Genomic DNA, 15585 nt, shown 5'->3' with positions numbered 1-15585 from the left:
AAGGCCAATTGTAGTGGCTTATTCCTGTAATCCTAGACTTTGGGAGGCCGAGGTGGGCGGATCATCTGAGGTCAGGAGTTCGAGATCAGCCTGGCCAACATGGCAAAACACTGTGTCTACTAAAAATATAAAATTTAGCCAGATGTGGTGGAATGTGCCTGTAATTCCAGCTACTCAGGTGGCTGAGGCAGGAGAATTGCCAGAACCTGGGAGGTGGAGTCTGCAGACCACACCACTACACTTCAGCCCGGGAGACAGAGCAAGACTCCATCTCAAAACACAAATAAATAAAATCCACATAAAATTCGCAGTCACTGAACACTGTTTGTTTCTGTATCTATCATATGTGCTAATATCGCTTTCTATGTGCCAGGCACTTACAAAAACCAAATGAAATAAGTGCTATTGATTTCATTTTGTATTTAGAAATTAAGTTCTAAACCTGCTTGTCAAAAATGTAAAGGAATAAATACCATAAATCTCCAGCGTTAACATTATTTGGTAAATAAGAGGTCTTACATGGATACTATCTAGGTGTGATAATGGAACAGCAAAGGTACTATGGGATTATATTCTGTAATGGATTAGGGAGGCCAGCATTTGGATTACAAGCATAGACTGGATTTGAATCCTGACTCTCTCACTTAGTTGTAATCCTGGGAAAACTGCCTAACACATCTATGCTTTAATTTCCCTATTTGAAAATGCAGATAATAGTACCTCTTCATATGGTGGCTAGAACTAAATTAAATTGATTAGTATTAGTAAAATATTTAGAGCAGTGCCACAGTAAGAACACTATTATCTGCTGCTGTGTAACAAACTAATTCAAAGCTTAGTACTTTAAAACAACAAAAATTTGAGGATGAGTTCATGTCCTTCATGGGGACATGGATGAATCTGGAAACCATCATTCTCAGCAAACTGACACAGGAACAGAAAACCAAACACCGTATGTTATCACTCATAGGTGGGTGTTGAACAAGTAGAACACTTGGACACAGGGAGGGGACCATCCCACACTGTGGTCAGTAGTTGGGGGCTGGGGGAGGGACAGTGGAGGTGGGGAGGGTGGCAATGGATAATGAGGGGAGAAATACCAGATACGGGTGTTGGAGGGATGAAGGCAGCAAACCACATTGTCATGTATGTACCTATGCAACAATCCTGCATGATCTGCACATGTACCCCAGAACCTAAAGTACAAGAAAAAAAAAAAAAGAAAAAGAAAAACAAAACAACAAAAATGAATGATCTCACATTTTCTGTGGGTTAGGAACCTGATAGTCACATAGCTGATGAAAGGCAAACTGTTTATAATTTTTGCCAAAATAAGAATTAAGGTCTCTCATGAGGTAGCATTCAGTCAGTTGTAGTTGCATTATCTCAAGCCTTACCAAGGCTGAGGGGTTCATTTCAAGAAGGCTGTCTCCCGTAGCTGGAAATACATGTCTCCTACCACTGGGGGGTACCTGTCGGCATCCATGTGGCCTCTCTTATAGGGTGTCTTTCTACACCTGTATTCACCAGAAAAGCCTTCTTTACGTCGTCTTTTTTACATGGCAGCTGGGCTCTGAAAGACAAGTCAGCAAGAGGGTGCATCCAAGAAGGAAGCTGGTCTTTTTAAAACCCAGTTTCAGAAATGACATCCCAGCACTTCTGCCATATTATTCATTGGCAGAACTTCATTATCTCTTGCCCAAATTCAAGGGAGTAGGATTACACAAAGGTGTGAATTCCACAAAGTGGGGATCATTGGGTCTTACATCTGAAGCTGCCTAGCTCAGTGAGACACTATCTGTTAACTAAGGTAAATATGAAGTATTGCCGTATTTCCTCGTATATTTGAGTCCCTCCAAGGTCAAGTCTACCATCATTATTTAAAAGGCTCATCTTAAAAGACTACATTAATCAAATGCATTTCTTAAAGAAGCAAAACACAGTATTTCTTTTTCATCCAAAAACTAATATAAACTTTGTTAGAGAAAATATTTATTAAGCATCAACCAAAGAAATCCTGTTATGCAGGATTATTTATTAACTAACTAGATTAAGTTAGCATAGTTTAGCTCCTGGCTCCATTATGGTCAGAAGTCATGAATTAGTATTCAGAATTCTGAAGATGCTGTTCATATGCTATAAGAACTGTCTTTTCTAAATTAGAGAAATAAGTGGAAAGCATATCAGCAACACAAAGGATACAGAGAAATGCATATTTCTGGAACTAGGCATCAGCTAGTGAGGTTGAGTGCCTAGGGCATCAAATCAGTTCCATCCTCACTTTCTTATTTAGAAGCTTGAAAAATGTACTCCAGACTAGTCCCAAATGAAAAATACACAGTTTAAAAAACAAACTGCAAAATGGTATTTATTTACATGAAAACATGAATTAGCTGTATGCACACAAATATAAGAGGAACAATCTGTTACGCACAATAACTGTAATATTTAGTACATGTTACACACAGTAGTATCTGTTAAGTCAGTGGTTTGAGTGAAAACACAGTACCAAAACATTCCTGATACAAAATAAATTACTCATTCAAATATTTGACTCATACAAGACACTTAATATTTTAAAAGTTACGTACTTCAAATAACACTGGCTAAATGTACAACTAAAGTGAATTGTTTTATGAAAAGACTTCAGATTATTATTCATAAATGATCCCTTTCAGGATGCATTATCTTTTAAATAAATAAACTACATTGATTTTAAGACTATAAATAGCCCCCTAACATATGATTGAAGACATTCCTTCATTTTATTAAAGGTGTAGCTATATACTAGAGAATATGCTAAACTACTGCCCCCAAAATCCAACACTGTCATTCTAATTTTCAGATACAAATTATTTAAATTCCAACTTTAGGACATGAGATTAGCTGCCTGTCCTACTTTGTCAATTGTTTCCAAAAGCATTAATGGACTAAGAGATTGTATTGAACATCTCGAATATTTGAGAAACTCAAGTTATTTTTTAATATTATAATGTTTTAGGTTAAAGCTGATCCTATATATGGAGATTCTGAGATAAATTGAACACTTTTAGAAGACCTTCACAAAGACTTTTTCAATTCTACAATCCACTACAGACTTATATAAAGTCCAAGAGAACATCTGGAATATTTTCCTAATGCAGTGAAGGATTCATCTTTGGCATTTCTCTATTCGTTCTAAAGTAAAATACTTCAACAAACATTTTATACTTTTCTATCTAACTGCTATAGACATTTTCTGTACACAAAGGTATTTGATTGAAATTTGTGTTTTATCAGCAATTTCATTGCTAATAATTTTTTTTTTAGATATGAAAAATATTAGTAATATTCAGCTTTTTACTATGAGAAGCTGAAATGTTTTGAGGTTTTTGAAATGAACTTGCTTAGTTTCCTTTTTCGGTGACTGGAAATTTAACATACTGTCAAATTCAGCAATGGCTAAAGCAGACATACTTTACAATAAAAAAAAAAAGTTGACCAGATATAATTTTTGAGTAACAATATGAAGCATTCTTCTACTAAGGAAAATATGTGTGTATATATGTGTGTGTGTGTGTGTGTGTGTGTGTGTGTGTGTGTGTGTATATGTATCCATATATCTTCAAATAAAATGGAAATTATAGAAATCAAACTGTTATATTTTCTGTCTTGGTCCCTGTGGTTTTTCTTAAAGGAAACAAACAAACAAAAAAACAACTCTGCTACAAATGCTGATTTGTAGAAACTGAAACTGCCACAACGCCTTCCACATTAGATTTCTACATTATTTCCAGTATTCACAATTTTTTTGCTCTCATCACAAACTAACCTAATGGTTGAAAATAGTCCGAGTGTGACTATTTAAAAATAATAATAGAAAACAATAACAGGGCTTTTATAATTGAGCACATTTTCCTCATTCAAAACTAAATATGAGGAAAAATCTGAGTAAAACAGAACCAAAACCATATAATATCTCAAATACATGCTATATTCCTCAGGGCTTACTGAAAACATAAACAAAGAAACAAAAATATAAAACAAATATGCAGGTAATTGATACTATTTGCCAATGTTTTCAAAGGTCTTGGATAACAAAAATGAGATAATAATCATGGCTTTATTATGACATTAACACATTCTTCAAATGCAATTAATAATTGTAATATTATTCTCTAACCAAAAAGAATCATGGAAATCCAAGCAGAGAATGATGTACAGACATAAAGGAACTAGAATATAAATTGAGTATTTCTACTATATAGTGCTGAAACATTTGTATACCTTTAGGAGTGAAATTTATCTATTAAATACATAAAACTCCCAGACAATGGAGATTACAATATGAGGCTTAACAAGATACTGAATTTGTGAATGTAAATTTGTTATAAAATATAGCAGTTATTGAATATTTTGTATGCAGTTTATACTAATAATACTACTATCTTCCAGCCACTGTAAATACCTGACATAAATGCTGTCCAAGTATAGTTCAAATTAATAGTTACATGTGATAACCAAGTAATTACCAGTTCCTGCTAATATAATTTAGTAAGAACTGGGAATCTCATAATTGGCACTATTTAATGTTTACAGAATATAATGTTAAGTGCATATGGTTATCTATCTCCAGAATCCAGAAAATATAGTCATCCATTCTCTTCTAAGAGAGGTGCACCTCAATTTTATCATTTTAGAAGTTATCTGTTAGAATAGGATCTCTCCAAAATCAAATAGGATCAATCTGGTCATGTCTAATCCTAAGACAAAATGTTATGTAAAATTTTCCTGTATCTACATGTTACCCTGTAGGTAAATCTGTGATGTTTTACATAGAGACTTCCTTTTGTGGAGAAGGTAATCTGACATGGGAAGAGATCATCAGACAAGATCACAAATAACCATTATTCCTCCAGAATTCAGTTGAAGTTGGTTTTTTGTAAATGCTTATTGGGAATTTCTAAAGCACTGACTTGGAGAGGCCAAGAGCCTCCATCAATACCTGCTTGGATAGCCACTCCCGTTACCACTGCTAGGTCAGGGTCTACAGATGTGTTGGGATCTTTTCCAAAGAACTCTCGAATGACCTGACGAATCCGAGGAATACGAGTGGAGCCCCCAACTAAAACTACCTCATCAATTTCAGTCTTTTCCAGGTGGCCTTCTTTCAATACTTGCTGAATGGGTATGAGTATTTTCTGAAAGAGGTCTTCATTAAGGGTATCAAAGAGCTTTCGTGATATTTCTGTTTCAAATAAAACCTGACTTTCTGCACTTTTCTTATCAGAAAGGCCATGTCCAAATCCACTGTTCACACGATGGTCATCTGCTGAGGAAAGTTTGTCTTTTGGCAGTTCAGTGTCAGTACTGTGAGGTTCCTTCCTGTCCTGTTCTTCCACTGTTAGTAATACTGACAACTGAGCAGACTGATGAAGAGTCAGATTTAATTTGACCATTTCCACAGCTTGTCTCAACCTGTGGATTTCCTCCTTCCTAGAGGGCATGAAGCCATACGTTTGATAGATCTGTTTATATAAGTACTGAAGCAATCTTTGATTGAAGTCCTGTCCTCCAAGTTTATTGTTTCCTGAGTGAAAAATAAAAAAGTTTAATATATTTATGCATATATGTATGTATACACATATGTTATTACATACATGTAAAAACTGTATTCTGGGAATAACAAATTCCTGTTTCGTGTATTATTACAATTTTATTCAAACAAAAATTGGCTAAAAATAACTGTGTTTCCGGGCATGGTGGCTCACACCTGTAATACTAGAACTTTGGGAGGCTGAGGTGGGAGGACTGCTTGAGGCCAGGAGTTGGAGACTGGACTGGGCAACATAGTAAGACCCTGTCTCTACAAAATAAATCAATAAATAAAAGTTTAAAAAAACAAAACCAAAATAGCTGGGTTAAATTATGTAAAAGAAAGCATCTCTTCATAATATCAAATACTTTTTCAGAGAACAGAGATTAAGAATACAGATTCGCTTACAAGTAGCTATTTAAAAGCACTGAATGTCATTCTCAACAGAAGAAAGTTCTTCTTACAATGAAAAAGTAGGTATTTAATCTCTTTTTTTTCCTTTCATTTTTTTGCTTGCCTGATTAAGACCTGAAAACGTCTTTCTACTTTTCTACCTGAAAACTAGAAAAATGATTTCAAGGAAAAGAGAAATGTAATATAAATCCCTGGTATTTAACTTGATTCAAAAAAGGGTCTGGTTAAGAGAAAAAAAAGAAAAAATGCAGAAGTTAGAATACCTATACCTTACAATTCAACTTCTCAAACTGGTTTAATTCCTTAAGCTAAATTAAACAAAACAAAAACCTTTAAAAAATGATTTAGAATGCAAAATCCTAACATTTCCTAGGAAAGAATACAATTAAATGGTGATATAGGGAAAAGAGAACAAATCTGAACTTGTAATAATAATGCATTTAATTATACATTTTACAGCTGGCATTAATTGTTCCACATTAGTGAAACCAATTGTCTTAGTAAAAAAAAAAAAAATACAATTAAATTTTCTAAAGACAGCTACTTTATAAAACGTATTAAATGAAATATACTGATCACCCTTCATTTTAAAGAAAGTTTTCTTTTCTCTGTTCCCTTTCTTCACCATCACCATCAAAAGTCCTGATGGTTCAGTGAGCCCTAACTGGGTAATTGGCAATGTATTTATCTGACTTATAGGATACCCAGTCATTTTTTGAGATTTAACTTTTTGCTATAAATATATAAATGGTGGTATAAAATTACACATACAGAAAATTATCAAAAAGAAGTCGAAGAATTCTGGGGAAAAAAAAGGATGCATTACACATTGGATATGTTAAAGAAAGCGCTGCCTAAACCTCTTCAACTCTCCCTACATTTTTCTTACCAGACATTGCTCGGGTTAGAAACATTCCTCCTTGTTTATTCAGTAAAGACACATCTAGCGTTCCTCCTCCCAAGTCTATTACCAAGACATGGAAAACGTCAGCCTTGTGGAGGCCATAGGCCATAGCTGCTGCTGTGGGTTCATTTATTACCCTCAAAATCTTCAATCCTGTAAGAGTAGTTGAAGGGAAAAAAACTCATGAGAGGATGCTATAAAGTAATCTTGTCCCACTCAATCTCACAGCACGTTTGTGTCTTCTGTGACATGAACTCCACCACTGAGTAATAATGGCAGCAGTCACAAATTGAACAGCAGCATGAAATGGGAACAATAAACATAGGCTCTTCTAAATGGTGTCTTTAAAATTATTCTGAAAGATTATCATATGAAGAAATAATAGCTAAGGTTCAGTGGAATAGGTCACTTTACTCTTTATTAATTGAGCCTTAATTTTCAACAAATCTCCCAGCCTTTTCTAATAATCATATTTTACTTTGGAACAAATGAGTGATAAAAATTTAATCATTATATACTATCACTAAGTGCTGTGGATATTAGAAAGGCTTATGTTAAGCCCGTAAAAGATCAGGTTTCTTCTAATGAAATTTCTGCTTTAAACTGAATGCCATACTTATGAGTGGTCTGGAAAGTAGTATGACATTATGGATCAGTTGCTATCACAACATTCACACTCTAAAGAATTCTTCCAAAGATCCTAACACCCTTCCCTTCAGCTCTCTGATTTTACCACTTACTCTACTCTGGCCACACTGAACTTCCTAGCCTCTGTGTACCAGCAAACTCCCAGCTTACAGCTGTTACACTGGCTAACTCTTCTTCCTACAACACACTTTCTCCATGCGTCTGCATGGTTAACTATTTTGATTTCTTCAAATGTGCTTAACTGTCACTTTCTCAGTGACCTGACCACCCTATTTAAATTCTACAAGCCCTCCATCCCTTGACCACCAAAAGCAACCTTGACTCATTATCCTGTTCTTTTTCCTCATGGTAGGTTACTTTCTGATATACAATGTCTCAGTGGCTCTCAACAAGGCAGGATTTTACCCCCTGGAAGAAATCTAACAACATATGGAGACATTTTTCATTGTCACCACTTGGTGGAGGAGGGTGCTGTTAGCATTTGGTGAACAGAGGCGTGGGATGCTGCTAAATATTTTGTAGTTTACAGGACAGACCTCCACAACAAAGAGTTATCTGGCCCAAAATATCAGCATTGCAGAGGCTGAAAACACTATTAAATTTACCTTTTATGCTCATTCTGTTTTTCTCTCTGGTAGAATATAAGCTCCATGAGAACAAAGATTTCTTTCCTCTTTTAGTAAGGCCCTCAGTATTGGTTCAATGGTATTAAATGTTAAATGATTAAATGATCTACCTCATATTTTAAAAATTGACCTAAACATTAAAGAAATTTCAAGGAAATAATTCCTCACTGCTAACATGTGTCCATTTTCTCTTTGAGCCTTTGTCCTGTAGCTATCTCATTGGTTCTTGTTACATATACATTTTATATTGTGCTACAGAGATTTCAAAATTATAGACCTGTATAAAAAGCCATCTACTTTACCTATTGTGATGGTTAATACTATCATCTTGACTGGATTGAAGGATGCAACGTATTGTTCCTGGGTGTATTTGTGAGGGTATTGCCAAAGGAGGTTAATATTTGAGTCAGTGGACTGGGAGAGGCAGACCCACCCTCAGTCTGGGTGGGTACCATCTAATCAGCTGCCAGAGCGTGGCTAGAATAAAAGTAGGCAGAAGAATGTGGAAGGATGAGAGTGCCTGAGTCTTCTGGATTCCATCTTTCTCCCGTGTTGGATGCTTTCTGCCCCCGAACATCAGACTCCAAGTTCTTTAGCTTTTGGACTCTTGGACCTACACCAGTGGTTTGCCAGGGGCTCTCCGGCGTTTGGCCACAGACTGAAGGCTGCACTGTAAGCTTCCCTACTTTTGAGGTGTGGAGACTCAGACTGGCTTCTTTGCTTTTCAGCTTGCAGTCAGCCTAGTGTGAGACTTTACCTTGTGATCCTGTGAGTCAATACACCTAAATAAATTCCCTTTCATATACACATATATCCTATTAGTCCCGTCCCTCCAGAAAACCCTAATACACCTACCATATAGTTTGTTTATTGTGACTATGGTGTGGTTTGGGAAGTGATAAACCTTACTACAGAAGGTTTTGAATCTAACACAACTTTGAGAAAAGGCAACTCAGTCAAGGGTACTGTTACCTGCAAGGTGAGCAGCTTCAATTGTTGAATTTCTCTGTTTTAGATCAAATTCTGCTGGTACAGAAATGACAGCATTGGCAACTGGCATTCCAAGATATTCCTCTGCCATTTCCTTTAACTTCAACAATAGTCGAGAGCCAACATATTCTGGGGACACTGTGATGGTCTCATTACTTGTCACAGAAAACTCAACCATTCCATTTTTGTTTAAAACCTGTGAATAGGATTTGCAAATAAGTAAATAAATAAAAGAGTAAAAGTATGTGTGTATATATATGTGTGTGTATATATATGTGTGTGTGTATATATATATGTATAAGAGAGAGAGAGATACAGACATACATATAAATACTAGGCCTAATGAAAACTTACCTTTATCTTTACAAAATCAAAAACATATTTGTAATCTATCCAGTATATTCACCAAGATTAGAACTTATTAAATACTGTATCATAAAATCTATAAAATGAATCCATATTAGTTTTTTTTTTTTTTTTTTTTTTTTAAGATGGAGTCTAGCTCTGTTGCCCAGGCTGGAGTGCAGTGGTGTGATCTCAGCTCACCACAACCTCTGCCTCCCAGGTTCAAGCAATTCTCCTCCCTCAGCCTCATGAGTAGCTGGGACTACAGGCACAAGCCACCATGCTCAGCTAATTTTTGTATTTTTGGTAGAGACGGGGTTTCATGACATTGGACAGGCTGGTCTTGAACTCCTGACTTCAGGTAATCTGCCTACCTCGGCCTCCCAAAGTGCTGGGATTACAGGTGTGAGCCACTGTGCCTGGACTATACTAGTTTTTAATAACAACAGAATAAAATTCATCACCAAGCACATTAACTAGAACACACAAGATCCTCAATATATATTTGCTGAATAAATGAAAGAATAAATGACAAAATGTAAGAAATAGAAGTTGCTCATTCAAATATGTAACTCAGGATCCTCTCCCTTTTTTCCCAAATTACTCATTTCTAAGAGTAATAGATAGTTGAAAGAATCTTCTAGTACATATTAACAAGAATAATTTTAGTACATCATTATGTTCTCTTTATATGTATACATATATGTACACATACACACAGAGATTATCTGTCTATGGTACACAGGGCTTCATCAACCTTCCTGCTACCCTGAAAGAGCTAAGCAGGCATGCTGAGGATGTGAGAACAAGAAAATGATAAGGTCTTTAAGTAACTGTTAGCATTCTGGAATCAGTGATTAACTCATCCAAGAGCCGCTGTGGAATTTGTTATGTAAGATAACAGAACTTTCGTGTATTAATTGATTAAGCTAGAAGAGATAGAATGTTTTGTGACATGAAGCCAAAGCATTAACTGAAAGAGCACACTAAAATTAACACAGATTTTAATCACTTACCTTAAATGGATATCTGCCAATTTCAGCCTCCAGCTCTTCTGGGGTAAAAATCTTGCCTATGAACCTTTTGGCATCATATATTGTGTTTTGAGGATTTGAATCTGCCAGCTCTACGCTTTCATATCCCACATATACATCATTGTCGGTAAAGGACACCATGCTGGGTATGCTGATATGCCCATTTTCATCTGGAATCACCTTTACTTTTCCTGTGCCAGGAAAAAATACCCCAACGGAACAATAGGTGGTGCCAAGATCAATGCCAATCACTTTAGGAGTAGGCAATGGTAAATACTGTTGTGCCAAATAGCCAGCCAACAGGAGAGTCAAAACAGCTGATCCTGAAATACAGGAAAATTAAAAGATGCATTTTATCAAACTAGTACAATGTGCTAGATTACTGTAGCAAAGACCCTTTAATATCACTCGTTGAAACAAAGCTAAAAAAGATACATATCAAAATTTTTTATAGGACTACTGATTAACACTCCTCTCAGGAGGTTTTTCAAAATGTAAATTGTAAAATACCATTTAAAATGAAGTAACAACACAAACAACAAAAAAGCTCTATAACTGTATGTTTGTGTCATTCTCTAATGAGTGAATGAAGAAATAAAATGTAAAAATATTTCAAAATTATTTGTGCGGATGCTGACAGGAAACAACATTTATCTGGAGCAAAAGCCAGATATAATCTAATATTATTGATCAATTAATATTTAGATTTTACAGCTTTATAAACAGTTTCAATTATTTTTTTAAACTCCACTATTAAAATCCTCACAACAAAAACTTTATTATTGTAAGGCTAAAACTCTCTCCTTCTATCCCACCTTCTTCTCCCTTTCAAAAGGATGAAATGAATAAATTGGATAAAATAATTTTGAAAGTTGCAAAGGTATTAAAACTGTCACTTCATAAAACAGTTAACTTTTTATGTATGTAAGTATGAACCAGGGCCATCCTTCTTGCAATGATAATATTTAAGAGAGAAGAAGCATAAAAGTGGGCAATCCTGACGACAACATCTATGAAAGCTTCTTGAAGACAAGTTTTGTTCACTGTTGTATCCCCCAGGCCAGGAACAGGAGATGCTCAACAAGTACTGATTTAAAAAAAAAGAAAAAAAAAGAGTAGGAACAAATGCCACGCAGATTGTAAACATAAGTGAAGAAAGATTGCCCTTTGGATTTTGAATTAATTTCGTATTTGGTATCAGAAGGCTGTGTTATATACCTATTTCCACTCATATTACATACTACCCAAAACGTCAATTTTCAGGTCTCCATGTTACTGATTGTTAGCTCATTCTGATCAACACATAACTCAAAGAAATAAAACCAAATGCAAATCCTACTTTCCCCTTCCAGCTCCGGGCAACATTTCAGAAGCATTTCATCACCTTCGAGTCGCGGGGTGGGGGTATGTGGGGATGGGGGATAGGTAATTCCGAACCCGATTTGATGGAAATAGCGTCGATCGAGCTATACATCAGAGTCCTGAATCTCTCCAAATTCAGAACCCAAGAGCAGACAGCTCCGGATGCAGCTCCTCCCCCTTCCTCCACAAAGGGGCCCTGGAGGTGCACGTTCTCGCCGCCTTCCACAGCTTGCTCCAATTCAACAGGCAATTCACAACCCTAGGTGCTGTTAAAAGGAACGCTTCCCTAAGTCTGACGTCGCTGGGATGACACTGCTGGTCGCCCGCGCCTACCCTACCTTGGCCGGCAGGGGCCGGGGCCCTCCTAGAGGCGTCCCCACCCCCATTCGTTCTGAACAGCCGAAAACCGCCTCTAAGTCACCTTAGCGATTCCCCTCCCGCCGCTCAGCCGGATCCAGGCGGTGAGTCAACTACCCCTGCCCACGCTGGCATCCTCAGGCCGCCTCTACGCCCGCAAGAGCAACAAGGACCCGCGGGAACCCACCTAAGATCGTCATCTCTCTGGCCATCACAGTCCCGCCGAACTGGCTTGGGATGACTGTACCAGACGTGAGGCACCGCCCCCACGCCGCCCGGCAGTCCCGCAGACCCCTGGGAAATGTAGTCCACTTGCTTGGAGGCACTCGGAGAAGCTATCGCTCTGTCCAAAGCAAGGACTTCATCTACCGTGAGGGTGCGAGGTAAAGAGCCTCCATTCAACTGTGGCCGGTGACAACTGAGCCGCCTTCCCACGCACTGCGGCCCGGACCAGTCAGGCTGAGGGGTAGGAGCGCAGTGGCGAGGAAAAGCGTTTATAATCAAACCTGTTGTCACGCGAGCCTACTTGAGAAAAACACGCTGTCTCTTTAGCCCCGCCCCGCGCTCTGCATTCCGGGAAGCGTAGTTCCGGCCTTCCTTTTTCCGCTGGAGGTAATGAAAGGGAGGATGAGAACCGTTCGTTATCTCTTTCTGTGGTTGCGCCCCTAATCAGGTCCAGGATTCGAGTTTGTGTTCTTTCGTTTCAATGCCTTTTAAAGCGCATTCCTTTGCCTAAGATCTAGCTTCTCAATGGCGTTTCTATAGCCTCCCCACGCCCCAGCCATCCTCCGTAGAAGGGTCCCTGTCGCAGTGCGGGGCCCAAGGGAGGTGGGCTCTGACGTTTCTGCTCGCAGTGCTGGGAACAGCCTTTAAACTCCAGTGACCCTCAGTCCTCTGCCTTTGTTTTGGGATAAATGAATTCAAGCATTCTTCAGTCAATTCGATTTATTCAAGAGAGCAGGAACACATTTTCTCTATGCTAACACTGAAGTGGGCAATTAAAAACAAAGAAAAAAAAAGAAATTAAAAAGAAAACCCTTACCTCTATCTTCAAGTGAGGTTTAAGTGGCCAGAATTCACCTTATGGACAAGTCCTGTAACGTGACAGCCATTTTAGGACACTTGTGACATGAACTGTTCAGGTTCTAGTCTGCAGTAGGATTTTTCTCATATCTTGGTCACTGGTCGCATTTAATGGCTTCTCTGAGAGTGGTTTTGCCATTTTTGCTGTTAGAGCTCACGACAAGTAGATCCTGGAAAACTGAATCAATTTCCTCAGCTTAGATAGTAAATCAAACCATCCCTGTTGACAATGCATTAGCCTGCTGTGGGAATACATCGCTGTTTATTTCTATCTGACTTAATGTTAATTTTGATTATGGAAGCTGAATTCTGGCTGATAGGGATCCATTGTAATATTCTCTCTACACTTTTGTGCATTTTTAAGTATTTCATAATGCAAAGTATAAACAGTGAGTATCTGTAATGAGTGCTGTTCAGTAAGATTCTTATGAAGAGTGAAGAATTCAAGCACTTAGTTCTTAAGTATTAATTGTAATGGGCAATAGGCTGGAAGTGTTCCAGGCAGAGGAACTGAATTACCAAGAGCATAGAAGCAAGAGATCATCTATCCCATAGATTAGAAAGTGCTGTATCATAAAGCATGAAGTAGAATTCTGAGAGACAGAACTAGAGTCTTAAACCAGATCAAGATTAGTCGATTGTGGCAGGAACTGGTCATTGGCATTCTCCCTGCCACCCACTCCTTTCTCCTTGCTTATAAGATCCTGATTTGTTCAAGAAGCAGATAAAAATAATGTGATTTCAGAGTAGAAGGCCTTTAGAATTAAGGTTGAACTTAATAGGTTGTATTCATTTTCTATTTCTGCCTTAACAAATTACCACAAATTTAATGCCTGAAACCAACGCAAGTCTATTATTTTTACAGTTCTGTATATCAGAAATCTGGTATGGTTCTCACTGAAGTAAAATCAAGTTGTTAGCAGAGCTGCATTCCTTTCTGGAGGTTCTAGGGGAGAATCCATTTCCTGCTAATTTGAGTTATTGGCAGAATTCATTTTCTTGCAGTTGTAGGGCTCAGGTCTTCATTTTCTTGCTGGCTGTAACCTGAGAGCTGTTTCCAGTTTCTGAGACCATACACATTTCTTAGCTCAGAGACCCTCTTTCTCCATCTTCAAAGCCAGGAAGATGTCCTTCACAGAGGACATCTTTCTGCATTGCTCTTCCAAATCTTAGATGTCATGTGATTATACTGAACCTATCTAGACAATTCAACATAATCTCCATTTCAAACCCTGTAAACTTCTCATATCTGCAAAGTCCCTTTTGCCATGTAAGGTAACTATTCACAAGTTCCAAGAATTTGAAGAGGCCTTTATTTTGCCTACTAAAATGGTTCTGCAACCCCTCAAATTCACATCTGACCACATAACAAAATGCAACATCCATCCACCAAAGTCCCATCCCATTATAACATGAACTCAAAGTCCAAAAAGTTTGTCTATACTTCACCAGTTCAATAGTCTCAAATATAATTATCTAAATCAACTAAATTGGCTAGTAACTGATACCACTTATCCCTTCTTGTTTGTTTACAATCAGAGAGATAAGAATGCTGGTGAGACTATTCCGGCAATCTTACAAAGAACAGAAAAGTCAAGGCATTGGGATCGGAAAGTAATCATTGTTATCATTCTCCAATGGTGACCAAGTTATTTGTTATTATCACAGTTATTGTTTGGTTTTATATATTAGAATCCATTAGAATTCTTCTTCTTGATACTTAGATTGTTTTAATTTTGGCCGATGGCAGCCTTTCAAAATTCGCTCATAAGTGCTTCTGACACAACTCTAATAAGCTTTACTTACTGCCTTGCTACCTGCTCTGAAAAGATGTCTGGGATCCCCTTATTCATTTTTTTAATTTTGTTTCATACTTATAATCAACTGTGTGTCTAAGGAACCCTACTTTCTTTTATTAAGAAAGTGGGGTATCTGGAGACCATGATTTGTATGCTAGGGGGTTATGATTTTAAGAGTGTCAGTTCTCTTTATGTATTTGAATTCAGTGAAATATCAAACTTAATGCCAGCAGGATTTTATGACTTGACAAAGTGATAATCAAATTTATTTGGAATATTTAAGATAAGAATTTAACGAGCATATAGTCCTTTCGCATGTTTAAGTGAGAAAATTACAAACTTAATACTACAGAGGAAATAGAAAATGGACCAGATAGGCTTAGCAGCACATGCTTGTAGTCCCAGCTACTTGGGAGGCTGAGGTGGGAGGATCACCTGAGCCCCAGAT

At 37.4% G+C, this 15585-nt stretch overlaps 1 protein-coding gene and 1 long non-coding RNA gene across 5 annotated transcripts in view; one reads left to right on the top strand and one right to left on the bottom strand.

Annotated features, from left to right (window-relative positions):
- Nucleotides 1-4083: 4083 nt before the first annotated feature.
- Nucleotides 4084-12566, bottom strand: HSPA13 (heat shock protein family A (Hsp70) member 13). The gene is made up of 5 exons (XM_032277172.1): nucleotides 12443-12566; nucleotides 10519-10859; nucleotides 9140-9353; nucleotides 6879-7046; nucleotides 4084-5569 (listed from the first exon to the last, which is right to left on the bottom strand). The coding sequence occupies exons 1-5, from the start codon at nucleotides 12465-12467 to the stop codon at nucleotides 4902-4904; spliced, it is 1416 nt and encodes a 471-aa protein (XP_032133063.1). The 5' UTR covers nucleotides 12468-12566; the 3' UTR covers nucleotides 4084-4901.
- Nucleotides 12567-12633: 67 nt separating this feature from the next.
- LOC116550964 overlaps nucleotides 12634-15585 on the top strand; it is a 198327-nt gene continuing 195375 nt past the window's right edge. For 2 of the 4 annotated variants that reach the window (XR_004268639.1, XR_004268641.1), the window contains exon 1: nucleotides 12699-12867. This is a non-coding gene — a long non-coding RNA (uncharacterized LOC116550964). Of the gene's footprint in view, nucleotides 13502-15585 lie in introns of all 4 variants that reach the window. The other 2 variants (XR_004268642.1, XR_004268640.1) reach the window with 2 other exon arrangements.

This window comes from Sapajus apella, unplaced genomic scaffold (assembly GCF_009761245.1).
Source record: "Sapajus apella isolate SASKATOON/1434 unplaced genomic scaffold, GSC_monkey_1.0 scaffold8, whole genome shotgun sequence".
In the NCBI taxonomy this organism is placed as follows: Eukaryota; Metazoa; Chordata; class Mammalia; order Primates; family Cebidae; genus Sapajus; species Sapajus apella.
This window is presented reverse-complemented; position numbering and strand designations above follow the sequence as displayed.

Excerpts from the sequence above, each read along its gene's own strand:
- HSPA13 (XM_032277172.1), bottom strand. The coding sequence starts at position 12,467 with ATGGCCAGAGAGATGACGATCTTAG. Across the intron at positions 10,860-12,442 it reads CAGAGAGATGACGATCTTAG|GATCAGCTGTTTTGACTCTC; the intron begins GTGGGTTCCCGC and ends CCTGTATTTCAG. Across the intron at positions 5,570-6,878 it reads TCTAACCCGAGCAATGTCTG|GAAACAATAAACTTGGAGGA; the intron begins GTAAGAAAAATG and ends TTTTTCACTCAG.